The 27,303-nt window shown below is 41.3% G+C and overlaps 1 protein-coding gene across 5 annotated transcripts in view; it reads left to right on the top strand.

The window, feature by feature from the left end:
• Nucleotides 1-27,229, top strand: part of LOC106936881 (A-kinase anchor protein 13-like) — a 102,283-nt gene extending 75,054 nt beyond the window's left edge. For 3 of the 5 annotated variants that reach the window (XM_015018120.1, XM_015018121.1, XM_015018119.1), the window contains exons 11-23: nucleotides 1,395-1,540; nucleotides 5,688-6,061; nucleotides 10,056-10,103; nucleotides 13,420-13,597; nucleotides 14,736-14,838; nucleotides 16,292-16,429; nucleotides 18,101-18,143; nucleotides 18,355-18,466; nucleotides 22,270-22,429; nucleotides 24,326-24,393; nucleotides 24,528-24,603; nucleotides 26,705-26,855; nucleotides 26,965-27,229. In XM_015018120.1, coding sequence (XP_014873606.1) covers nucleotides 1,395-1,540; nucleotides 5,688-6,061; nucleotides 10,056-10,103; nucleotides 13,420-13,597; nucleotides 14,736-14,838; nucleotides 16,292-16,429; nucleotides 18,101-18,143; nucleotides 18,355-18,466; nucleotides 22,270-22,429; nucleotides 24,326-24,393; nucleotides 24,528-24,603; nucleotides 26,705-26,855; nucleotides 26,965-27,166 — 1,799 coding nt within the window. In that variant the 3' untranslated portion in view covers nucleotides 27,167-27,229. The remainder of the gene's footprint in view (nucleotides 1-1,394; nucleotides 1,541-5,687; nucleotides 6,062-10,055; nucleotides 10,104-13,419; nucleotides 13,598-14,735; nucleotides 14,839-16,291; nucleotides 16,430-18,100; nucleotides 18,144-18,354; nucleotides 18,467-22,269; nucleotides 22,430-24,325; nucleotides 24,394-24,527; nucleotides 24,604-26,704; nucleotides 26,856-26,964) is intronic. The other 2 variants (XM_015018122.1, XM_015018123.1) reach the window with 2 other exon arrangements.
• Nucleotides 27,230-27,303: the final 74 nt, after the last annotated feature.

Genomic DNA, 27,303 nt, shown 5'->3' with positions numbered 1-27,303 from the left:
ACTGGTGCATTCAAGGGAGATTGACAGTGCTAAGACCCACCTCCTAGCTCTGATTGGTTGTTTCTCTTCTTTGAAAAAGTTACCTTTTGTGATGTCACCGCAGAGATCTGTGAAGAGAAGTCTGTTTTACATAAAGTAGACTGTCAAGATGATCATCTTGCTAAAATATCAAAAATAGTGAAACATGACATGTTGTTCCAAAGGCAATAAAAAAGGCAAAAAAAAAAAAAAATATATGCCTAGTAGCTTTAAGCTTATTTCCACATCCTGAAGGATGAGCACACAGACACTTTTTAAAATAAATAAATAAAAATAAGAAACTACTTCCTCTTGTGCCATGAGTCCATTGAATGCAAAATGTTCCCAAGAGACAAACTTCCACATCTTTAGCTCCAAATAGGCATCTGGAATATCGCAAAAACAACAAACTGGGTGGATGACCTCATCCAGCTGTTCCTGGCTGCTGGCTAAAGAAAGCCTGCTGGTGTATCAAGCTTCCTCTTCCAGTTTGGCCTGGGACACTATCAGTACAAGTCCCTACATGTACAGAAAACCGTGCAAACACACTCCCCGTCCACCACTGCAGGACCTTGGTGCTGGAGGAGTTGTGAATTGTGTGCTGACTTCTAGACATGCTTATTTGTGGTTCAATAAGGGGTTAGGAGTAATGGTGGGTGTAAACCTTTAAAAAAAAAAGGCTTACTGTGGGCTACTGTTAAAAAGCCATGTTGGTTTAAGGCCACTGTAGCTTAATGAGTGGAGCTGAATGTAGTTATTAAGCGCCGGGTTTGAAATTTGTGGGGGATTTGAAACTGTTTAATGTGATGAATTTAATTGAAGTAGTAACTGTCAACATGAACATTTCTAAATTGCATGGGTTTTTCTAACCTACAACGTTTATAAAAAGCACTACAGGAAGTTCAACAAGTGTTCTGCTGTTGCTCTGTTTTTCAGAGTGTTGTCATTTTCCCTGACTTGGTTTTTTCTTTTAGTTTTTGACCTCAGAGCTTTTAAGGAGCACAAGCGAAGGTTGTTAGCAGTGCAGCACAGACGGCTTCATTTAGGACGGTTAGCCATCGATCCCAAAGGCTTTTCTCACCACCTCAGCTTGCTAGAAGTGTCTTCACTGCTTACGCTGTAGAAACAACAACTAAAAAAAAAAAAAAAAACCAGTTTTGACAGCATTGAGCATTTCAGTTTAACTGCTGAAGACTGAGAAAATCCTTTTCTGGTTTCGTCGGAGATTTTCCTCCTCCATTGCCAAAATTTGCATTTTTGTTGCTTCTGTGGTTTTTGTTTTTTTGATCCCTTCAGGAAACTATTCACCACACAGCATTTCTGTCTTTATTTCCATCCCATGAGGTGTTCAAACTAGATATCGCTGTGCTTTTCAGAATCCTCGACGTCTTCGGCGTTCCCCAGTTTACCCCGCAGAACCAGCAGTTCCACCAGCTGTCCCTCGTCCGCTCACAGAGACTCTGGCAGCGACATCGAAAGCCTCCTGAATGCAGAGCCAGGATATGACAGTATCTTCAGAAAGGTCTGTAAAATTACATCAGGGTTATGGGAAACAGCATTTTTTTGTTCAGTAAGTGGAATATGTGAAAGAAATATTGTGCTGATGTGTTGCATTAAACGTGCAAAGCGTAAACTTCAATGTGTTTTAATAGGATTTTATTAAATAGACTAATCTGGTGCCGTGCCATACTCTGTTTTTGGATAATGAATTGAACATTTTTCTGTTTTAAAACCCATCCCTTCTTTAAGCTTCCATGGTCCTCATGGTGTTTCTTCACTCATGTTCCCTAATAAAGTTCTGAGGCCTTTGACCCTGTTTTCATCTATCTGAAAATTTGGGTCAATACTGATGTTGGAAAAATAATGTTGCCATAAACACCTCACTGTTACTGTCACGCGACCAAACAAACATCACATGACCAATTCCTCGTCCTTCTAGAAACACATGCACTGACTGAAACAAGGTAGAAATGGAGCTATTGTTGATATTGGCCAGTTTTACTCATTGGACGGACACCAATATGCTAAAAATGGCAGATACTGATATTTCGATACATCGTGCATCCTTATTATTCAATAATGCGTTCACTTCTGAAGTCAGGTAAATTGGAGTTTTTTAAATGGATTTTGTCTGGTGCTTTGGTCTGGTAACCATCGCTACTAGTTTTAGAAAGAAAAAAAAAGACAAATCATGCAAATGGTAATGATTAAGTTTGTCTAATTTATCATGTGATTTATTGATTTATTGCTTATTGTGACAGGTTTAGTTCTGATCCAATATTGAAATTGATATCGAATATTGGTCTGATATCAGCCAGAAAACAGGTATCAATTTGCATCTAAAATGTCTGATATAAGCACTCCGCTCCAGCATTTAGTCCGCCCCAGGATTTCTATCCAACAGTGCTTGTATGCAGTAAGCAGACCAACTGGTTAATGGGTCAGTTGTTCTCTTACTTTCTGTTGCTCTCTGAGTAAAATGACTCGATCAGGCCTTTCCTGCATTCCACACGACAAAATTTGTAAAAGTTATGCATGCTGATATCGCATCAGATTAATATCGTTGTCCGCGATTCTGAAAGCTGCGATATCGGTGTGACATCAGAAATGAAAATATAGAAAGTTATTTTCCTTCCACTTTATGAGCCACCTTGTATTGGAGTATCACATCAAATCCAAATAAAATACTTTAGTTAGTGGTTTTGACAAGACATGGAAAAAAAAAAAAGAGAACTTCTCCCATGCCCTGTACGTTTCAGAATGAGAGGGAATCCAGTTTGAGTTGGCAGCAGAGGCTTTTCGCTTTGCTGGCTGCGCTCCAAACATCAGGTTCGCTCGTGTCGAACGGCAGGAATATATTTTTGTTTGCCTCTGCAGCTGCGCCTATAGGGAATATCTTCAAATGTACAACACAAACTCTGTTTCTCTCCGTCTGCGCTCAGTCTTATTCATCAGCGCCCCAAGGCTCAGACCCGAGACATCAACCGAGCATCTTTCTCTCACTCTCTCGGCGTCGCAATCTTTCTGTCACGTCAAGCTTGTTGTGATGGAATGATGAAGTCCGCGTGGCGTTTATCAGTGGCCTGCCAGTGTTTGGCTTGCGATGCCGAGGGGTCGGGACACGGCAGGCAGTGAGTGATGGGCGAAATGCGGTGCAAGGCTCGCCAGCTTTGATTTCAAACAAAGGCCGCAGAAGCTAAGTTCTGAAAGAGGAGGATTAGCGCCTTTGCTTCCCTCTGAAGAGAAAATGGCTTTTCTTTAGCGAGCTGCACTAGAAAAGGGATAAAAAAAAAAAAGAGGACTGTTTCATAACTCTAAAGGCCATGGCATGGATCTCATTAACACGTTAGCGCAGCGTGCATCATGTGCCCTTGTGGAAAGAAAGCGTAACATTAATTGTTGTGCGTGAGGGCATGAGAAAACCAGGAAAGCCTGAAATGTAAAAAATGCTTAATCCTCTCCGAATCCTCCTCCTCCTTTCCCTCCCTGACTCCGAAAGCCGGAGCGCTCGCTGCGCCGCCCCGCGTGCAACAAACCCAGACGTTCCCTCGTTTCCCAGAGGAAGTTGCGTCTGCAGCATAAAGCGGATCTTTCTTTTCCCGGCCCTCCCAACAGAAGCGGCTCTATGTTGGCGCTAACACCGCAGCTGGCAGCACAATAGACCCAGTTAAAGCTCACACCTACGAATTAGCTCCAAAAGAACCTGTGAGTGTCGGCGCAGAAGTACGTTCCCACCCGATCGCAGCTCAAAACTTTCTGCAGTGTCTTCATTAGGGAGTGTACACAACACGGTTTCTTTCCTGGCTGCAGCAGTCTTGCGACTTTGACAGCGTGTGTGTGTGTGTGTCTGAGCAACATCTGTGAAAGCTTTCTTTTTTTTTCTTTTTTTATTCCCCCCCATCATCTAATGGTGTTTGTTATAATGTCAGTGTTGCTATAAAGTGGCTGTTGCTCGTTACGCTTAAGCCTTGCCATTTGGTCCTCATTACGCGCCATTCCTGTGGGTTAAATTGCTCCTCCAGCCTTCTCTAAATTCATAACATGCTTCAGTGAAGAAGTGCTGATGTATATATAATGCGATAGCCCAGGTAATTAGCAGTGATTTGATGCGCATATGTTTTATTATTCCATTTTGCTTCATTTTATTGTTTCCTGCATGATAATCTGTGTTTTGTTTTTTTTGTGTGTGTGTGTTGGTTTTAAATATTCTTTCATTGATGTGTTGCTGCTCTTGACCCAGAAAGAAAAAGTTTTTTTGTTTTGTTTTGTTTTGTTTTTGTCTGTTTTGCACCGACAGCTTTCTTCTGTTTTGAAGAGTTCGTCACCATCTTCGTAACTCAAAAGGAAAATTGTCAAGTAAGGTACTGAAAGACAAATGCGTGCAGAACGGGTGTCCTCTGTAGAGATTTTACAATCAACACGTTGTTAGCTCTCAGCAGAAGGTGTCAGCCATGAGGATAAATAAAGCACCCACACACAGGCTTAGCAGTTCTCATGCTAGGGTGTGTTGCAGCTCACCTTGGCTATCTCGGTTACCCAGAGCCCTGTTAGCAGTATCGAGGTAAATCAGCTGTTTCACAACTGGAAACGTTTCCCATCCATGCTTGCAAACAGTTTAAAGTGCTTTTAATGAGATGCCTGGAGTTATCTGGAGTGGCTGCAGGTTACTTTGCTGTGTATTGCTGATCAGCTGGCTGAAAGAAGGCTTCTGTGCTTTTCAAGAATTTGAAGGAACACAAATTTAGGTGTTTGGAAGTACTTCCTTGGTGTTTTAGAGCAGAGATTCTCAAACTCGTCAATTTCCTATATAGATAAACTCAAAGCAGAATGGCCTCTTGAGCCAAACTGTTGCAGATGGTCTCTATTCAGTCATTAGCAATCGTCAGGCAACTCCTGAAGGCCGTTGTTTGCACTCAGAGAAAAATGGAGCTGAATACTTTATCGCACCACACTTTTCAGTTTCATTGTTGCTTAAAATTAAATTTCCACGATCGTTAATAAGCAAACTACTCACTTTCAGGTGCATTTTCTTATGTTGGTGATTTTTTTAAAGTGTGTTTTCACACCTTACTCGGTTCAAAATCACAACTTTTGCTCCATTTTTCATTTGGCGCGGTTCACATTCACACTTCACTGTGTAAAACGAACTAATGATTGTGGTGGTGCTGCACCAACAACCACTGACTGAAACAACACTAAAATCTCAGAAGACAGTGAGCGCCACTTCCTTCTTCACAAAATGTAAACAACAATGGATTAGATTTGAGTAGTAGTAGGATTTCTTTTCTTGTCTTTGGTAAAAGACCACAAGTCATTTCTCAAGCTCTGGACTTGCGCTTATGTCTTGATAATATTTACCCAGAATGCCCTGCGCTGTAGTTGGCTTCCTGCTTTCGGAGCGGTCTCCGGTCCGCTCGGTGTTTCACATACGCATTCGAAACGCACCAGAATTCACTTCAACCCAAACTGAGACCGAGGTTTTTAGACGGATCAGTTTTCTTTTTTTGGTTTGCATCAGAATTCGATTGGGCTTTCACACCTCCCCAACGAACTGGACTTTCTTGACAAACCAACTAGAGTTTGATTAAAGTGGACTAAACGGGTTTGGTGTGAAAGAGGCAAGGATGTTTGACGCTAACAGCTGTCTTTCCCTTTTTGGATGTCTGCAGAACGACGAGCCAGTGACTGGAGGAGACAGCACCAGCGAGGTCTCCGTCTCTTGCTCCTCCACAGACGACACCGCCAGCGTCGGCCCGTCCAGCTCCAGTCCGGAGGGCAGCCAGGGCCTGAGCGGCAGCTGGAGCCCAGAGGAGGGCATCCAGTCTGAGGCTACCAACGCTGAAGGCCAGGACAGTTCTGCTGCTGCTGCTGCTGGAGGAGGAGGAGGAGGGGACGCTGAAGAAGAAGCAAAAGACCGAGTGAGTGAGGTGCCGCGGCGTTCCGGTCTCTTCAGGAACAGCAAGCGCTCTCTGTCGCCGCTTCGCCGCCACAGCTGGGGTCCAGGGAAGAACAACGGAGGAGAATCGGAGATGAACCAGAGGAGGTGAGAGCTGGAAGCAACTCATTTTGATTATAGACTCACCGATTATTCCGGTTTCCTGTTTTCAAAGAGGTCTGTCATTCTGATTGGGATTTTGACGCGTTCTGATTTTGTTACATAAATTGTGACGCGTATCAGAAAATTAAAAAAGTACCTAATCTGACATTTGTCAATCAAAGAAGATTGAAGAAATGTTTAGTATTGAAATTCCTGATCACAGTTCAGGGAAATTCAACAAAAATTAGACAATTCCAGTGCCTTGCCAATTTATTGGTGCATTCCTAATCATTTTACCAACCTGTTGGTGTTACTGAGTTTCAGTCAGCAGGTGTCACTAGACCTGATGTCTCCAGAATCAAAGGTTGTCATTATTACAGTTTGCTCATGTCATCTCCTTTGCACATTTTTAGTTTAATAATGCCTTCATTGCCATTCATCGGGAAGCAGTTTACACAGAGAGACACATGCATACAGCTGAAATCCGGTGTTTACATACACCGAATAAAAGTTAACACATTTGTATTCTCTCACTGTCTGAAGTTAAATCAGACCAGACTTCTCTAGTTTTAGGTCGGTTAGGATTACCAGTTATTTCTATTTGCAACAATACTGAGTGAATGTGTCAGAGATCAATGTATTCATGTCTTCAAAATCAGAAGTTAAGCAAATAAATTGTTACCTAAAACTTTATTTAGCAAATAGCAATAATTTTAGTAATTCTAACTAAGCTAAAACAAGAGAAATTTTGGTCTGATTGAAATTTAGACCGTGAGAAAAAAAAAAGTATTTTCTTTTCAGTTGTTGTATTTAAACTTCTGGTTTCAACAACTTCCAGCTAACAGAAGATGCTCCCTAATGAAAAATATAAACAAAACCTCACCAGGTGATTTCTTCCATTTAAAAAAAAGGTTTGTGTCATCATACTGAAGTGTTATTTATGCTTTATAACCATTTATAAAGCATACAGGATTTTATTTCTTTTTTCATTGCAAAGCATTAGTGAAAGCAGAAAAAGATGAGAGGAAGGTCACCAAGATTTGATATTTGGTGCCAAGTTGCTAATGAGAAAAAGCGAAAATCTTTCTTCGCCGTGAAGGCCGACGAACACGAAACACCCAGATCATAAAAAAACCAAACGTCCACGTCTAAATTTACAAATTCTGTTAAGTTTGTATATCGGACCAAATTTGTACATCCTGCTGCTCCTGTTTGGTTGAATCTAACTAGAATTATTTATTGCAAAGAGTTTCTTGGAACCGTCATGAAGTACTGGTAAAAAGGTTGACACTGAGACAGCATTGTGTCGATAAGCATCTACACCGTCACACTGTCCGACTGTCTGCGTGTCTGAACAAATAAGCTGAAGGCAGAGCAGCGAGTGGCGCTTTCCTCACAGGCAGACTGAGGGTGACAGGAAATGATAATTAATGGTGCTGGTGATGAACTCTCAGCAGGGACGGGATCAGCAGCGCACTTGTGTATGAATTATAATTTTGGGCAAGAAAACCATCCCAGGCTTTTAGATATCTATATATTAAAATTTAGAGCTTTTTAAGTTGTTCTTTGAACTTTGGCTGCTTTTCTTTAGAGTCCATTCAGATGTTTTTGTGTCTCATTTACACAGCGTTTTAACTGACTTAAGACTGCAGTGAAAACTTACACATAAACTGTGAAGAAACTTTTTGGCTTTAGATTTCCCTCCTCTTTACCGTCTGTTTTTACATGATTGCTTAAACAGCTAACATCAAGTTCTCTGATCCCACTTAATTGGATTTTTAAAAAAAATTAAAATAGATTAAAATTCACTAGAAGTGGAACAGGGGGGAAAAAGGCTTAATTTTTACAAAAATGTATCAGGCATACGAGGATACAGGTGGATTAATACATTAAAAAAATAAGAGGTCTTTTCCTGCAAGGCAGTATTAGAGTGTCACTTAGATGAATATGAAGCTCTCACCGGCAGCACATTAGTTTGACATAAAGAACAGAAATCCACCAAAAAACATCTCTGAAGCTCATTAATTCTAGATTAAAGGTGTTTGTGCTACGGCAGGGGGCCGTGCTGGTAGCTATTTATAGGCTTTATGCAGCGAGTTTCCTCCTCACGGCAGGAGTTGGCGTTCAGGACAGATTTCAGAGAGTCGCTGCTCTTGGCATGGACGTCTTTCAGGCTTTCACATCTGTTTTCACGCTAATTCAACTGTTTCCTGGCTGAGGCCTCTTGTGTATCAAACAGATGTGGGAATGGTAAAAGTGGAAATGCACCAATTAGTCGGAATTGTCCAATTTTTCCCCCTTGATTTTCTGAATAATTAGACTTTTTTTCCCTCCCCTATGCATTTCCCCATGCAAAGCATTAAAATAAAACAACCAACATATGACGTAAACCACTCAACCCACAGCATGCACTCCTTTGATGCTGTTATGTGACTTTGATGTGATTAACCATTTACTCTGATGGATTAATGGGGGTGGGGGGGAACTGGCAAATCTTTTATTTCTTGATTTTTCAGGGTGTCTGTGCATCCTTAAAAGGTCTTAATTTCCTGTATCTAAAATGAAGGCCTTAAAATGTCTTAAATTCTTAAATGCGTTAATCACAGACCTTACTTTTAGTATGAAGGTACTATTTAATCTGATATATTCTCTTTAATGTAGTTTGTTTAACTCATGTATCTAAAATGAAGACCTTAAAATGTCTTAAATTCATTTTAAACATTTAAGTTGGCCTTAAATGCATTCATCACGTCTTAAATTTCAGTACGAAGGGATTATTTAATCTCCTACGTCCTCATAATTTTTTTTTTTTTAATTCATGCATCTAAAATAAAGGCCTTAAAAAGTTTTAAAGCTTTTATTTTAGTTGCATAAAAAAATCTAAGTTTGTCTGAGATTCGGAAATCACACGTCTTAAATTTTAGCATGAAGGGACTATTTAATCTCATATATGCTCATATATGTAACTTTTCTGTGAGGCAAAGGTTTGAGTCACTATCAGACATCTTAAATGGTTTCTGAGCCTCAACGCAGTTCAGGCTACCGCTGCCTTGGCTACCTTGCTAGCTAGCTTTTTTGCGTCTGTCTGTCATGAGCGATTAGCTCGATGCAAGGGGAGAGGCGGACGACAGTGAAAGGAGAAAGTTATTGCCACTTGAGGTGAAACCCAACACAGGGAACGCGATGGCGGCGACAGCGACAAACTTTCTGCTAACTCGCATTTTCACATCTGCACTACAATCCAGAATTTCGCATGCACAAATGCCATCGGCTGCTTGGCTGGAGGAGAGCTGGCAGTTGTCGCCACTTCATGCTATTTCTGTTTCGTCACTTCTTGTGTGTGGAGTTCAACCCACACGAGACCAAATGCATTTTCTGCAAAAGAAAAAAAAACTTCTATGTTTGGCACTATGGGGGTTAAGGCTGTAGAGAGCCACATGTAGTCTGAAAAACACAAAGCTGCAGCCAACACCCACAACCAAACTCCCAGAAATTTCACAGTTTTTGCTATGCTTGATTGTAAAACAGCAACCACCAACCACCCTCTATATTTCTAGTTTTTTGGTCTTAAATTTCACTCAAGGTGACTTTAAAATGTCTTAAAAAGTCTTTAATTTGGCTTGCTGAAGCCTGCAGGGGTCTGTGCATCCCTGTCATTCTTATGCATTTTCTCATTTTGTGTGTCAAATCCTTAAAAAGGATTCAGTTAAAATTGGGACTGGACCTCAGCGCAGATTAAATGAGCCCAGAAACGCTTCCCCAGAGCAACTCCAAATGGATAACGTCCCAGCTTCACTCTTGCGAAGCAATTCTTTCCAAACAACTTTCCATTTAGGATCATTACTTTTTTTCCCTTTTTTTTTTCACTAAGCACCAACACCACTTCTGCTCCAAAACACTCAAACTCTCATCATGCTCATCTCTTCCATGCTGTCCTCTCATATCACAATTCATCTCTCCCATCACGCACCACTTCTTGTCTCTGTTTCATCACCCCCAGCTCCATCCGTAGCCCTGGTGAGGGGAAGCCGGCCTTTCACAGGAGAAGGTATCTGACGTGTTGTCTGGATTGATTTGTTGTCGTCTTGTGGACTATGTGAAGCTCCTGCTTTTCTAACATCTGCTTGCTGCTGCTGCTGCTGCCGTTTTATGCTGCATCCCTGCAGGCGACTGTGCTGAAGAATGTTGCTGTCTTTTTCACCCCTGCTGGAATGTGCATAAAGCACCATAGGAAAAAAAAAAAAAAACTGTGGCTGAACCTCGTCTCTTTTCTTTAAAAAAAGAAGTGAAGTGTAACTCTGGAGGCTCAGCTGCTTGGCTACAGATCGAGAACGGAGCTGTGTTTTTTAAGATCCTGTAGGGATTTCTTGGAGACTGAAGGCGTCAGAAAGGTTTTGAGTGCAGTCCTGGAGGAGAAGACTCTGTGCCACAGCAGTAAAACCCTGAATGGAAGTTGTTCAAACTGTAAAATAACTTCTACCTGCACTTTTACCCAGTACAGGGTAAGAGGAAGCAACGATGAAGGAACCAGCTTCTTCCGTCATTATTATTGATCGCACAAACCAGAGTGGAGTCGTTTCTAATCTGTTGGCGCAGTCAAACGCCAGTGCTGGATACATTTTGACTGAACCACCTTTTTACAGTTTTTCAAAGTAAAACATTTAAATAAAAATTATCTGAACTGAAGGTTTTGTCGGACTCTGGCTGAAACGATTAGTTGGATTAATCACGATAAATCGATTATTGATTTTTGAATCAGTCGTCACTGATTAGTCTTTAGCTGCTGTATACAGACTCAACAAAGTTAATTTGCTGAAAAAAATCAATATATTCAGAGCCGTAATTAAACCAAAACTGTACAAATATATATACACATACATTTTGCATTTAAGATAAAAACACAGTTGTCTGCAAATAGGTTTTAGCCAAAACTCCTCAATTAGTAAAGTTTCAGCTTCACCTGGTTCAGATTTGCTAAAAGAATCCTGTGTTGTTGCATTTTGGGCAATAAATTGATTGTTTTCCTATTTAAAAAAGGAATTGAATTACTTGTTTTCATCTTTTTAAGTTGATCTCTTATTGTGTAAGTAAGACTTAAAATCTGTACAATGTGCCATTGTTTTTATATGATTAATTGATGGTCAGAATGATTCCTAAAATAATTTAGTTCTGGCCCTACATTTTTTTTTTTGGCATTAATCTTTCTCAAATTTGGCCACTCAGTTTTCCCTCTTGCAGAGTGTGATAAATCCAGATATGGACACACATTAGTAATGCCATCTGCCAGGTTCTAATTAAGACATGTGTCACATTGTAGTAGGTCGCTGCGGCAACCATATGGCCACATCTGTCTCGCTGAGCAGTCGGGGCTGCAGTGTTGCTCCTGGTGCCCAGCTTATTGTGGCTTTATTGTCAGAGTTAGTTTGATTTTTCTTTTGCATTCTGTCACTATAAACACAAGTGCAGAAAGCATCCATGGCAAATCTTTCTTGATTTGCACCAGGGAACCGGTGGCAGTGCCCAATCTGGAGTGATAATTGACCAAAGGTGTTCTCATAAGCAGGCTAGATGGAGCAGTTACTTTGTTGTCCAGCAGAAACAATAACTCATTAGTTGCAATAGATTATTTCTTCAAATAAACACTGAGAACTATTTTAGTAATTGATTATTCTATTATTTGATTAACCAATAGAATGATCAAATGAATCATCAAAAATTATCATATTTTGCTAATTTTTCATATAACCACTAAAACAATACTAGAAATACATTAAATGATGCTAATAAACATAGAAATTCCTTCTTAAAGTAAGAAAATAAACATTTTATTGCCCAAAATGCAATAAGATCGCATTCCGGTAGTGAACGCTTGATCATTTGTAGCAAAGGAAGCATCTGCAGCTAAAAATAATGCTTCTAACATCAACATGTGAAAAGTTCAGCCTGTTCGGCTTGACCTAACAGTGGGGATAAAAGGTGCTTAATAGATGTTTTTCTAACAGAATTCTAGCCAGATGAAGTTAAAACTATCCTGCTTCAGGAGTTCTGGGTAGAACATGTTTACATACGAAGGCTTTTTTTTAAGTCTTAAATTCCAAATGCATATATATTTTTTTTATATAAATGTGTCTTATTTACTGCTTTGAGCGTGGTGTTTTTTCAGCTAATTAGCTTTTTTTTAAAAGTCTGAACACTCCAGATAACTACTAATCAATTACTCAGTTGACGATTATTTCAATAATCGGTTATTCGCAATTAATCTGATTAATCGTTTCAACCCTAATGTGTGTGTATATGTCTTTTTGCATGCCTCCTCAAAGACGGCGCTTACAACATGCGACTTTAACATTCAGTCCAGCCAATCAGAAATAGTCTCCTCTTGTCTGATTATGCTGTAAACTCCACGTGCCATTTTTAAAATTGTTTTTGTTTTTCCACTTCCCACTTCCTCGTTGTCCCCTCCAACCTTCCAACACCCAAAAAAAAAAAACTTCTAACATCTCATCCGTTACTCTGAGTCGGCTCGGAACACACGACCGCTTTTAAATGATGCGCTTTTACAACCGACTTGATTTGCATGAGCCGTTGTTATGGGCGTGTTTTCCTTTGTGTGCAACTTCAGCTTTGTCAGTTCCTACTGCCACAGCAGAGTCTGCAGGTGTTGTTCAGGATGAAGGAACTTCTGGGTCTGTAGGGGTGAGTATCCTGAGTCAGGACGGAGGTTTTAACGTGACAGATGTAGCCGTCCGCCTCCCTGACCCCGAGGATTACCGGGGCCGGTTGCCGATGATGATTCTTTCAGTCCAGCCCTCGGTTAGTGATGCTTGAAAGTGTCGGGTCAGGTGATTTGCTGGATACCGTGGAGCCCACACTGCCACCAGAGAGGCTGGAGGAAAAGGGGAGAGAGAGAGAGATTTACTGAAGCAGACTGAGCCGCAGCTTGCTAGCATAGCTCATTCTGAAATGTAGCTGTAGTTTTCCTCCCCATAATCATTGCATTGGATTTTTTTTTCAGGGCCTCTCATTCGCAGTCATAGATCGATGTAATTGGGGTTGTAAATCACAGCTGCGGAGCCCTCCGTGCCGATGCCAATGTTGGAAGTCATTTGCAGCTGCTTCGCCTGTAAATCTGCCCCAGAGGCCGGCGATAACTCAGCTGACTAAACACTGTGCAGAACCCAGCTTTGTGTATATGTGTGTGTGTGTGTGTGTGTGTGTGTGTGTGTGTGTGTGTGAGACAACAGGTGCATGCATTCATTTCAGTGTGCTGCAGGAATTGTACATCTCCAGAAAGACCTGATGAATAGTTCGGTGAGACCTGGAGGAGTGTGTTTACATGTCGGGTTTCGTGTATTTCTGTGCAGCTACAGCTTAGAAGGGCTCAGTGGGATCCAGGAAGAGCTAAGGGGCTCCACCATCCAGGAGCCCCGCGACCTGGAGCGCTCCAGGATGCCCCGGCACAACAGCGACGACAGGGGCTCCCTGGTGTCTCTGACGGAAGAGCAGGAGGAGCGGGAGGAGGACAGCAGGCTGCAGGAACAGGTTGGTGCAGAAACACACACACATGCATACACACATGACTTGCATAATGGTGTCCAAACTGCAGCACCTGGACTGATTCTGTGTGGCCCACAACTCCCAGTTCAACTTTTTATTGAAAGAAAGTGTTAATACAAAGTTTTGGCTACTGCACAAAGCACTTCTATCCAACAGGCTTTGATGCTTTTAATGAATTTATCAAACTCTGCTACATACTTCTCAGTAAAAGTGACCTAAATCAGATTTTTTTATTACTCAAAACTGACAACAAAATGCGTCATTATGTTCTAGAGATGCAGCGATCCGATCTTTATATCTGGATCAGTCGCAATGTTGAAAACAATTCTAGATGGGGTATTGATGACACATGTCCCTTAAGGGGAGATCTATTCATCCTAATTCTATGCTCTGTGCTCTGAGTGACGCCGTTTTATTATTTATTTTACATTAAATTTAGAATTTTTAATTACACTTTCTGAACCATTTGAAAGAAGATTTGTTGCAGTTCATTTATTTCACCAAACTAACTTATTTTTTTTAGTCCATTTAAGTTTCTTTATTAATTATTCTATATTGGGTGTTCTTCTCCTAATTGTGTTATTTTTACATGTGTGACCAAACTTGTGAAGTTATCGGTGTGTTTAAGTGAGCTGTGCTGGTGGACATTTTGGATCTACACTAATTTATATCCTACTTTACTCATTTAAACTATTGCTACTTAGTTGATTATTGAGTAGGTTAGAAAAGGTAACTTTTTTTGCTTCCTTTTTAGCCTTTTCTTTTGTCTTTTGACCTGATGATTTTTACTTATGCGACAAAATGTTTGGACACTCCTGACTCAGACTTTTGTAATACAAACTTCATGAAATTCATCGGAACAGATAAAGATTTTCTAAACAAGGCGGGGAAACGTCACTTTGGGTATTAGTGAGAACTACTCATCGTCATTGTCCTCTGGTTGTTTGATTCCTCCTCACTTAGTGACTTTTAAGCAAATCATGAACATAACCACCACAAATCAAACATCGAGTTTCCCCTTTTAGTTTATTGTTCCTGTTTCCAGTTTACCTGCCTCTGTTTGCATCCTCTCTGACATTGTCGCGCCGCCGTTCTGATGGACACTTTGTATTTCACGACGCAGAAATTGCGGCGGTATCGGCCGCTGAGGAACAGCTGTCCCTCCATGACCCTTCCACTCACCAAGTCTGTTTCCATGGTCACCATCAGCCATAAAGACAGTGATGGTGAGTGTTTCTCCTCACGTTGGGTTCACACTTGAGTTATGATTTCTTTGGCCTTTCTTTAAATTTTCAGCCTCTTTTCTTTCTATAGGTTGATTTCTTTTTTCTTTGTATTTTCATCATTTAAAGACAGTGTGACACCCTGTGTCTTTAAATCACTAAGTATTTTGTTTTGAAAATCACTTCCTATATCACGGACCCTAAGACTTGCCCACATTTTCTCTGTTTAAAACTGCAAACTTTTATTTAGTAGATCAACACGAAGTAGAACACAACTGAAGTGGCAGGAGACATGATACAAGTTTAGATGTTTTACAAATAAAAGTATCTATTTGTTTGTGTTCATCAACTCTGACATGAATTTCTGCCAGTTAATATTAAATTCAGCCATCGTGGATGAAGATTGACCATAAACTGAACATTTCAAGTCCTTTCATGCATTTATAATTGAATTTAGGTCTCGACCACAGCATCATGCTGCTGCCGCCATATTTCACAGTGGATATGTTGTGTTGCATTTAGGATGTGACAGACTTTTTTTCACAGTTTGGTTGGCCTGCATTTTATTTAGATGTTAGAGTGAAGCTGACTTAATACTGGCATACAGTGGAAACACAGGATTTACATATACAGATATACACATTTTTTTCAAGCTGAACAAAGTTCAATCAGACCAAACGTCTCTGGTTTTAGGTCACTTAGACTTACCAAAATTATTTCCATTTGCTAAATGCCACACTATTAAGGGCAAAATATGTCTCAGATGTATTTATTAATGTCTTCAAAATTAGAAGTTTACATTCAGAATAAATCCCCTGAAACAACGAGGGAAAGCCCAGAAGATGATGTCATGACGTTGGAAACTTCTGATATGTTGGCTGACACATTTGCGTTAATTAGAGGCACACCTGTGGCAACATCTAAAGACATAAACCAGGCAGTAAAACTTTGGCATAAATGGGTCTTCCAAATGGACAACAACCTTAAGCTGTAAAGCCAAAGTGGCTTAAAGACGACAAAGTCAATGTTTTGGTGTGGCCATCAAACCAGTGCAAAGATACAGTTCAAAGACAACGCTACCAAATACTGAGGGAATGTGTGTAAACATTTTGCTTCTGGCATTTAGCAAGTAGAAATAGTTTTGGTATATCTGCATGACCCAAATTTTGTTGTCAGGGTTCAGTTTCAGCTGTCAAGTCCCCCAAAAAATATATAAAATTTTGTGGATGTAAGGTGAAAAAGGCGTAGGAGAAAAACCCAGGAGACGAGACACTTTACTTAGAAACGAACCAAAATTGACTTCATATCTAGTTTACCAACACTTGGGTGTATTCCTGAAATAAGAACCACCAAGAATACACCGACTTATTAGCGGTACCACAGTTACACGCTTTGAGCAAATGACGAGTGCTTGTTGTGGTTCCTCCCTCGTTGCTGCCGCCCCTGCGCCTCCCAGCGGTGGGACGCCTGAGACGCAAGAGGCGCATTTCCTTCTCTTTCAACCTGTCCCCCATCCTCACCAAATCTAAGACTCAGTTCATTTACGGGGACTCTTCGTCAAGTGACGATGAAGAGGAGGAGGCGGATGACTCGAGTGAGTACCAGACGGCAAAGGTGGCTGTAGTAGAAACTAGATTTTTTTTAAACCCACAGCAGTCGCGGTTCCCAGTAGAGCTCTAGAAACCCGCCTCCTCCTCTCTGTTCAAACGCTGGCTACACCCGAGTGTAATGAACCATGATTAAAACTGCTGTTCCCACCTGTGCAGGTGTGGGGTGAGGGAGGCTTCTCCTTTCTAAAGGAGTCATAAAACTGTCTGGCATTAAGAGAGGCTGAAAAAAACAAACAAACAAAAAAAAACAATTTTAATATAAACCTGAGTTCAGTCCTCTGGGTTTTCATCATTTTCCTGTCCAGTGTAGGATTGGCTCCTCTAAAACAATGCTGAAGGCAACATGGCAGCTGATTGAGCTGCAGCACCAACCATCAGTCAAAAGGAGAATACTAATTACTACTCATATAAATCTACTGATCGATCCTTGAAGGGAGGAGGAAGAAAAGCAAACCTGCTCCTTTGTGAACTGTGTGCTGAATTCATTATGCTGATAAATTCTGTTTGGCCGTGTTGAATTGGACCTCGGCTGCTTCTGTCACATGCAGACAGTGGCAGCATGACCTTTCCGTGAATTGGCCTTTGGTGTCGTCTTTTTTCTGAGAAAAACAAAAAAAAAAGAAACTGGAGCAATATCACGAGATAGAAGAGGAAAAGCACCGTCAGAGGTGCTGCAGGTTATCTGAGGATACATGTGGGCCTGTCTTCTTCAGACCAAACCTTCACCTCTCTCCTCTACTCTCTTTCTGTTGCTGTTTTCTGTTTCATTTTGCTTACATTGTCCTTTGTGGGTTTTCACGCACTTCACAAAACTGAGAAGAATGTTTATTTTTGAGAGAAGCTGAATGTTCCTCATTTAAAAATGACTGGAATAATTGACTTAAAGCCGTTTGCAATTGCATGGATTTCTTCATATACAGACATATATATATTGACATACATGACATACGTTGTTTTATTAAGCAGATTTATTTTTCTGAATCGTCAAATCGTGGTTAATGCAAAATAACAGCTTTTCAGATGTTAATTCTTAACATGTTTTTTTTTTTACAACATTGAATAAATGTCAAATGAAAAGTTTGTGAAATTACACCACTGCAATAAAAAGTGGACATTTTTCCAGACTGCAAGTTTTCAACAGCGGCGACAAATTTAGTAAAACTGCAGACGGCTGGAACCCTGTGTGACGATCTGAACCGTCAACAATGAATCTTCAATATTTAAAGTGTTTCAAATGCATTTTTGAAGCCGCTCCTCTCAAGCAGCCGGAGACTTTTTGGAGCCGACGGCCCTTTGGGACCGAGTGTCGCTGAACTGAAAGGCAGACTGCCTGCAGCTCTCGGCCTCGGCCTCTCCATTAGCGCGTTGCCCTCGCTCTGCAGGGGGTTCCTCAGGGCTAAGCAGCTCACTTTCAAGCATTAGAAGTAGCTCGGTCCGTGTCCCGGCCAAATCCTCGCAGCCAGGACTTGACCTGACAACCTTCAGCTCCAGTGAATATAAAATGTTTTACTAGTGAGCCAGTATACTCAACAAAAGGTCAATCCTGCTCTGTCCTGCTCACCTTTTTACCACCCGACATGACAAAAAAAATATAATAATTTCAAATAATGAATAAAAAAGTTCTGCTCCTCACTTGCTGCCTTTTCTCCTTCCAGGCTTGAGGTTGTTTTCCCACCCCTCCGGGTCGGTAGCTTACAGGTTAGTTCACACACATTATGAACAAATCCTTCTTTTGGTTTTATTTTTTAATTTTTCGTCTACACCCACGACGGCCTTTATGGTTCCCGTAAAGAGGAGTCGAGGAGAAGCGGCCGGCTGGACCTTTATGGCGTTGTAAAGACGCGTCTTGAGTGAATGTGTGAGCCGGCATGTTGCGCAGGCTGCAAAGTAACGCTGGCCTGCATTTCAGTATATCGGAGGAAGAGCCGGGGCCTTTGCGGAGCGACATGGAGGGCAGGAACACGACCAAAGTCAGCCGGACCTTCAGCTACCTCAAGAACAAGATGTACAAAAAGACGCGGGTAAGCGAAATGACTGCCTCGCCGCGTGTGGATGACCTATTTTTAGTGTGTGTGTTTGGGTAGACCGTAGCCACCTCTTCACATAAACATCCCTTTTAAGCAGAGAGCGAGGGAGCAGCAGGTTGCTTTTCAGGCTCCGCTGCGGTGCGTCCACATTCACCCAGGGATCTGCTTCCTCTTCTGAACAGCTGGTGGTTACGTGTCGCGCTTCAGGGCTTGTAACTTCCTCCTGTTCACACTTCCCCAGCAGGCGCTGCTTTTGGAGTTCACTATTCATTTTGTGGTCCCGAATATACAAGTCTCTGAATGGAGATGAGCTCTGGGTTACCTTTCTTTTGCCTTGGGGAGAAATAACTTTCCAAGGCATGATGAGTAGCATTTTAGTCACACCACAGTCATAAACTGAACTGTATTTTATTGGGATTTTATGTGATGGAAAGACACAAAGTAGGACACAACTTGTCAACTTCTGTCTCCACAGATGTAAAAAATATGTATAAAAATTCTTTGACCCCGGAGGATTGAATACATTTTCTTGACACACTTTTCAGATTTTTGTTTGTAACAAACCAAAATAACAAAAAACAAAGTTGATAACCATTCGCTTCCTCTTCACAAATATGCAGTACTTTGTTTTGGTCTATTTAGAAAACGGAAAATAATTCATTAAATCTGGAAATTGTAAACATCACAGAAAAAAAATTAAGATTTTGGGAATGTTTCTCAAACTGTGGAATGTTTTTGAGGAAATCAAATGATATTTATTGACACGTTTTAATATTTTCTAATCAGTAATCTTATTTTTTTTGTTGGGGGGGAGGGGGGATCAAATATGTTTTGATGCATTTGTCCTGCTTCTGTCATCATTTCTCACATGGCTCTCATTGAATCACATAGGAGGGATGACAAACCATGGATGACCTCATGGTGTGTCCTTGTTACACAGAATGAGAATTATCAGCAAAGCGTTCATATCCTCAACAGGAAGTGGGCTTTCCTGCCTCTTACAATGCTCAAATTTGAAAATGATTCAATTATAAATAATTCTAACCCACACAATTCCTATTACCCGTATCTCGGCGGCGCTGACGTCACCCGCGGGTTCGGATGTGGCGTTCTGATGAACTCCGATCAGATTGGTTTTATTTTTTTCACAACAGGAAAACCAGAGAGTTTTTAGCAATCTCTGCCTCCGTGTTTCTGTAAAGCCGCCCGCTCCCCCATGTACCGAGACGCCGACGGGTGAACAGGAAGTAAAACAGGAAGACAAAAACTTGCTGTAATGTTTTCCAACCTCTCAATTGCATTTTGCTGTTAAAGTGACAGGACCCCAAAAGGTGCCGCCTCAGCCTGTGGTTGGGATGAAAACAAATCATCCACAAACCAAAATTGTACTTTAATTTCGTTTCAACTCGGTGCTGTTGTGACGATTATTGTGACGATTCTGCCAAACCCCGTTGAGTTGCGGTCAGTCTTTACCAGGTTTAAAACCCTTAGAGCCTCTCTCGGCTCTGCTCTTCTGCACGAACACCGAAAGTGAGAACGTCGGTGGAAGAGGATGTAGTCGCTGCAGTCTGCAACAGCGTCCGCTCCGCACTGACGGCTCGTTTTGCAGAAATAGCACCTCCTGCTGCGCGGCAGTCACTTCCTCTTTGCCCAAGTTCCTGATGGAGCCTCGGCTCTGCCGGCTGTAGACTGTGCCCCTCGGGCCGCAGACCAGGGATGTTGTACGGGAGGTTCTCGGGGAGCCGCGGCTTCTCGCTGAGAAGGAAAGGTTGCCTGGAGGTAGGCTGAGAGGACCGCTCTGCTTTTCCAGTCACATCGCAGTAAAAGAAAAAAAAAGAGAGAGAGAGAAAGCTTAGTGGTTGTCAGAAGATCATGTTTAAAGAGTTCTGTTCTGTGGCGGCTTGTCTTTTCGTCTTTATTTTCCAGTGAAGTCATAGTCTGTTAGACTTTCTTACACTAGAATGTCTCTTTGTTTTCAATCTGTGCTGTAGACGTCACAGGCTGTTATGTATCCTGAGGAGGTTTCTTGTAGCCAAAAAACTTCTCGCATTCCCTCTCTTTTTTTATTAGATTTCTCTGCTTCAGCAAATAGATTTTTTTGTGTGAATTTTCTCATCAAAAAGGGGTTTCCAAATGCTTGAAAGCTACCGTTTTTGGAAGTCATGGAAATCTGAGAGAGCGTTTTAGTTCCGATCTGACAGTTGTTGTTGCAGAAAGTGAGACTTGAAGACAGTTGTGTTGCAACGGCTCCGAAACACGCCGTGGCTCATTTAGCCTCTCTGGCATCTTTAAAAACCGAGCGAAAATTAGCCCGGCTACGTCGGAGCTCTGTGGTCCTCGCAAACCGAGAAAGAGGCCTCAGGGCTGGCCCATTAAAAACGAGCTGGAAAACTCCATTTTCCCCATTTCCTCTGGGTTTGGGTGGAGACTCTGTGATGCAAATCCAAAAGAATGAAGGCTCTGTTCTTTTCTGCATCACTTTATGGGATTGTGATTCAGTTTCGGTGTGTGTGCGCGTGTGTGTGTGAATGGGGCTGCTTGAGGATGAGCTTGTCCATCAGCGGAGGGGAGCAGCAGAAAGAGGCAACCCTGTTGTGGAGAAGGTCAGAGATGTCTGGGAGGCTACATCAAAGCTCCTCAAATCCAATGGATCCGTCTCCTCCTTGTTCACTCTTTCACTTTTTGTTATTTTTTTTGTTTTGTTTTGTTTTGGTACCATTTTGTGATCATCTCTCGGCCTGCCACCATAACAAACTTTTGCTGGACGATGAATTGTCCCAGAAGTTATTGCGATAAACCATGATATCGTTGTTTTTGAGACCATTTTCAAGTAAAATGATGGTGATGGCTTTCTCAATGATCAATACACTTTCATTTCTAATTGGCATATAAGAAGAAATTTTAAATATTCCAAATAAATAAGCAAAACAACAGAAACGACACATGCAGATAAAATTGTCCTTCAAAATAAGAGCTCGTTAAGATCAAGTCACCAGACTCGAGACGTTTTTCATTCAGTTTTTGGTAGAAAGAGATAAGAGAAGAAAAAAAACCCGATAAATCACGCAAATGGAAATGTGTGAGCTCATTTTAATTCGTCATGCGATTAATTGATTTATTGCTTATTGCGACAGACCCACTGCAGACGACACAGCCCATTGGACTTGCAGCTCTGAATGGACCACTGGACTATACAGATGTTTATTGGAATTGATTTTCCTTCCTCTTTAAAATTTTTAGCCACTTTTAGCGGTTATACCATGACAAAAGGTGAAAACGTGCGAGCTCTTTTGCAACGATATATAAATATGACTTTTCTATTATTTATCTAACCCTAAATGATGACCAAAATAAAAAATAAAAATTGTCTATAACAATAGTCATAGTTGTGTATTTACATTTCCTAGATATTAAACACTGACGTATAGAAACAATTTACAAAAAAAAGAGTTATTTTAAAAGTTCTTTAATAAGACACTTTGTTGACTACATAAAAATTGCATCACTTAATATCCATCCTCCCTCTGCCTGCCTCCCCCCCTGCTGGGAAGCACATCAGAGCAATCATGTTGCTCCGTGGGGTTTAGATTGAAATTTAACATAAGCCACCGACCAACCAGTGAAACATTTTGTCAGCGTCTGGCGCGCGAGTCCTCTCCGAGAGCAACCCAGGCTTCACTCGGAGTCTCATTCTTCCCTCAAATTTCCAATTTGCCGGTGAAAGTGTTCCCAGTTAATTGTGGAAGCGAAGTCAGAGATGAGTCACGTTAATAACTCCAGCAACTTTCCTCCCTCAGGAAAAAGACAGAGACAAAAGGGACAAAGACAAAGAAAGCAAGGAGAAGGACAAGAAGGCCGTGAACGGACACATTTTCACGCCTGTCAGCTCAAACCAGTTCCTCCAGTGCTCCCAGTGCAATAAAGCTTTTAATGGCAAAGAGGCATTCTGTTGTACATGTAAGTACCTTTTCTGTCTGTTTTGCTGATTTAATGACGTGATGTTTTTTTGTTTTTTTTTTTTTGTTTTTTTTGTGATGTCAGTCTTGTGCTGTTTATTGCTGGAAATCTTTGATCTATTCAGGAATCAGATTCTATTTTCTGAATTAACTGTTTCAACACTAAGAAGTCCCACTATTCCCAGTCCGCAACTGAATTTTGTTTCAAAAATCAGACAAAAGTTATGGACATATAGTGCTTCAGTTCAAAGTGGAAAAAGTTGGAGTGGTCTAGTCAAAGTCAAACTTGAGTGTAAGTGACATCTTGATGCACATCCATCAAGATGTCACTTACACTTTTTCAGGCATTTAATGCCTGAAAACGCTCAAATATTTCAGATTTAAAGCAGGTGTGGACAGAAAAGAGGGGTGAGAATTCCCTTGTTCATTGACTGTAGATACACAAACTCTTGATGGCAACATATGATCAGTGCAGCTCAGTTTATCATAACTGATTTTTTAAATGAAATCAGCAACTAGTTAGTTGCTGTTGCCCCCTACTTAGCTATCTGCAATGTACCATCATTAAATGTGCAGTAGAAAAAACCAGCCGAACAGTGAGCCGGTCCTCGTCATTAAATCCTGCCCACAACGCCAAACGACTGATATAACGACGCTATTGCTATCTGTGTTTGTATCACTGGGCAAAGCTATCAGCGTGAGTAACATGTTGCTCCGTTTGTCTTACGGTGGCCATTCTTAGCATCCTTCTTGCATCTCATTGTTGTGCTTTGCCAAATCGCTGCTGTAGCTGCACACTCGTCTCCTGGAGGACTACTTCATAATCGGCCCCATCAGGGTGTCGGCACAGAAAACAAAGCCATTTTTAATTTTGCTTTTCACTGGAGAACCAGAAGAGGATGTAGCTTATTGCACAAGAGGGGAGGGGGGAGGGAAAGCAAAAAAGCTCAAAAGGAGAAACGAGCTCTGCGATGGATTACAGCCATCTTCTGAATGGTCACATTCTGCCTCAGATACTCAGCTGACAAGAAACAGCCCTTTTTGTTTTGCATGCAGTCTGCTGCAGAGCCTTGTGAGGCAGATTTTTTTCAGGAGGTTTATACTCGCAGATGTCTGGCTGGTTTCCATCCAGCAGACAAATACAGTGTTTCTTTGTCTCCTGTTTTCTGGATCTGCTTAGACGTCCACATGAAAAAACAAAACAAAACAAAAAAAACACCCAATAATGTTGTAAGTTAGAAAAGGAACAATCGGAACCAGCCACTGATGGCGTCGTTGCCTTTCTTTTACATTCACGTCTTTATTATCTTCTCACCCTCAGTGAGAGCATTTGTTTACTGATGTAATCCTCAGAGCGGAAACGTTGCATGCGCCCCGCGAGGATGACGATGCTCCGGCGGGGGTGTGGGGTTAAGTTGCGCAACACCTCTGATGAAGTCTTCAGTGGAAATGCTTCGGTGTGAAAATTAGCAGGACTGGCGAACCAATCAGAACCTCGCACGAGTTCCCCAAGAACACAGGCAAAAGTGACTGAACTGGTTCAGGTTACGCTGGCAGGGCTTATTTTAGCAGCCATGAATTATGACTTTTGTGACTAAATGATGGATATGGGAATGTTTACATAATTGAGATTTTCCCATGCAGTGCAGTATACATGTGTGTGCGTCAAAGCCCATCCTTTTTTTTTTCTTTCTTTTTCCAAGAGCAGTATTGCCCCTCAGTTGCATCACACACACCGCTCCAGTCTGGCTTTCATTAGCGGGCTGGTGGAGTTTCCTGGCTGACTGTGAACACCAGTCAGAATTTCTTGCTCCCATTTCCCCCCCGCCCCCTCTTCCCTACACACACATGCACACACACACAATCACCAAGCTCACTATGTTGCTTTTCTTTCCAGACTGTAATGCATCCGTCCACAAGGGCTGCAGGGACAGCATGCCTGTTTGTGCCAACGTGAAGATGAAGGTAAAACTTTTTTTTCCCCTGCCGGTTCTCCTCCACTGACCCTGTAGCATTGTGTTGTCCTGCAGCCAAAATCGATTTTTTTTCTTCTTTTTCCCTTTCGTTTCCATGCTTTTATCCCCCGTTTCTCTGTTTAGTTGCCCAAACAGCAGTTTACAGTGCCAGATTCCAGCGCACCATGCTCTGTTCCTGGCGTCACAATGAGGAACAAAGGTGAGTGTCAAACTAAACTGGACTTGAATGAATAATCATCGCCGTCAGTTATGGGTTTTTTTTTTTTTTTTTTTTTTTTTTTTTTTTTTGCACAGTGCAAAGTTGGCGGAGAATCCTATACGTTTCCAATAAAGGGAAATAACGTAATAGCAGAAGTGAGCTTTAGCACTTTCGTTTAGCTGTTTTGTCTGCACTGCGCTTCGGATGCTTCTGATAGACTTCCACAAAAGCAGGATATGAGCTTTGCACACATTTCTGGGAAATTTTTTCTTCAGATTTTTCTTTCGCATTCATTTTTGCTATATTGAATGTATGTTTTCTTATGCATCAGCATTATGAATGGGCACCATGGATATAAAACTCCCACCTGGTAAATAATAGTAAATATCAAAGTATTTGTGCAAAAATGTAAAACAAAATCTAATCCGATATTTCTTCTGTGCATTATTAATTCAACAATTATGCACCCACTGTTAGAAAACAACCATGTTATAATTTAATGTTTTTTTGTTTTGTTTTTATTGATTATTATTATCATGTCTTTTTATGACTTGAAATATTTCCAAATAGGTGAATTTGGCTTTCTTTTAAGTGAGACAAAGGTTTGCTGTTGGACTTTGTTGTGTTGCATTGAGGTTGAAAACGCAGAGATGAGCCACGGTGACCTGCAGATCAGCTGAGGCTTCTGAGCTTCAGCTCATAATATTCTGTCCATATTTTATGACACCAAAAGTCTGAATTAGTCGTCAACATTTTGTCACATTACAACCTAAAACTTCTCTGTTTTTTTTTTTGGGTGTGGGGGGTTTCTGTCAGTACAAAGTAGTGCAGATTCGTGAAGTAGAAGGAAAATAATTGCTTTTAAAATATTCTCGTGCAGAAAAAGAAAGTCAGAAAAGTTTATTGTTTGTTCTGATACAACAAGTCAATACCAGTAGGACCACCACCTGATGTCTTTTTCAGACATGTTTATGTCTCCTTTGCTCATCTTGGCTGAAATTTGTGTCAGTTCTTTGCAAAATTGCTAAATCTGAGACAAACTTGATGATATACAGTTTTACGCAATATATTAGAATAAACTTCAAAAGAGGCTCATTCAACAGATTGAAAGTACCTTTTGAAAATAACATTTCAAACGCATTCTTCATTAGGTCTACATTTCTGTATGGAAATGGATTTATTTTTGTTGGTCTGATTTAACTTTCAGACAATTATGATGCGTAACCATGGCAGCCAAGTATTGTTTTCCCAACTGAGATCAGCTGATTAGCATCTAAGAAGCTCACATAATACCTGAACTTTGACCCTAAATCCCTGAGCAGTTGAAAAGGGAGGCTTCATGGATGCAGAGAGAGAAGGGAGTTCAAACCATCTCTGTCCCACACCGCAAATAAAAGTCTTTAGTCAGAGGCTTCCTCAGAATCGCTGCAAGACTGACCGCTACCAGAGATCCTTCCTGCCCGCAGCATCACCATCCACAGCGACTCTCTGTAGATTCTCGGATGACACAAGTTACGACGACGTTTAATTTCCCTTTGGGATGTTTTAAAATCAGACGAATTGAATATCAAGTGTTTCACTTAGGCACAAAATTACTGAAATAAATGGACGTTTCACGAGTATTCTAATTAATTTGTTACGACTGAATATTTTTTGTGCTGAATTGCTGCTTAAGAATAAGAACATGCTTGACCTGTCAGCTTTTAAACAAGGCAGTTTGTTTAAAGATGGACTATGTTGACTCATTAGACGGCAAAGTGATATTTTACAGGAGTGTGTTTACTTCCTTTGTAAACAGCATTGGCTGAGTCACCGCCCACGCTTCTTGAACCTCTTAACCGAGAAAGTTGAGATTTTTGTGTGTGTGTGTTGGTTGCCTCTTTTTCTAACAGCTGTGCGCTGCAACGTTGCAGCAGTAGGAAGTGTGCTTTCTGCATGCGCGTTATAAAAACAAAGCGTCGCTGATCAAAGATGCAGTAAGATGTGAACGATGAGTTTTAGCCCGATTTTATAAAACCGCTTCAGGTAAAGGATTAGACGTGTTAGACTCTGTTTCAGTTTTTTCGGGGTCTGACTGTGATTGTGACGGTTTGTCCTCCAGCTGGTGGGACGAGGGACCGTCCCAGGTCAGCCATCTTGAGCCCCGAAGACAATCTTCCCCTGATGATGCCAGGATCACGGAGACACACCAGCATCATGACGTTCCCTGGAAACAATCTGTCAAAGAGCCTCTCGATTAGCAACATCGCAGGGTGAGCCGCTGTCCGTCGTCTGAAGGAAATGTTCACATTTAGGCAGAATGATGACGCAGATCTACTTTTTGTTTTGTTTTTTCTAACCTTTGATCATTTCCCCTTTCAGCCCATTTGATGACATACCCATCAAAGGCCTGCGCTACCTTTCTCAGTCCACAGACTCACTCAACAGAACCAACCAGGTCACAGAATCCATGGAGTCGCTCACTGATGAAGGTCAACACACACACATGCACACACACACACCCTTTTTTCTCCCTTTCCAGTCTTTCCGAAATAAACAAGCACAATTAAGCCCAAAATTTTGACATAAACCAGATTCAGGCGAGGGGTGCTGAATGTTTGAACTGTACTTCAAATTACCATATTTTCCGGACTATGAAGTCACACTTTTTTTCATAGTTTGTCTAGTCTTGCATCTCGTAGTCAGAAGCGACTTACATAC

Source organism: Poecilia latipinna, unplaced genomic scaffold (assembly GCF_001443285.1).
Source record: "Poecilia latipinna isolate Pla-1442-1.1 unplaced genomic scaffold, P_latipinna-1.0 Scaffold2234, whole genome shotgun sequence".
Lineage (NCBI taxonomy): Eukaryota > Metazoa > Chordata > Actinopteri > Cyprinodontiformes > Poeciliidae > Poecilia > Poecilia latipinna.
This window is presented reverse-complemented; position numbering and strand designations above follow the sequence as displayed.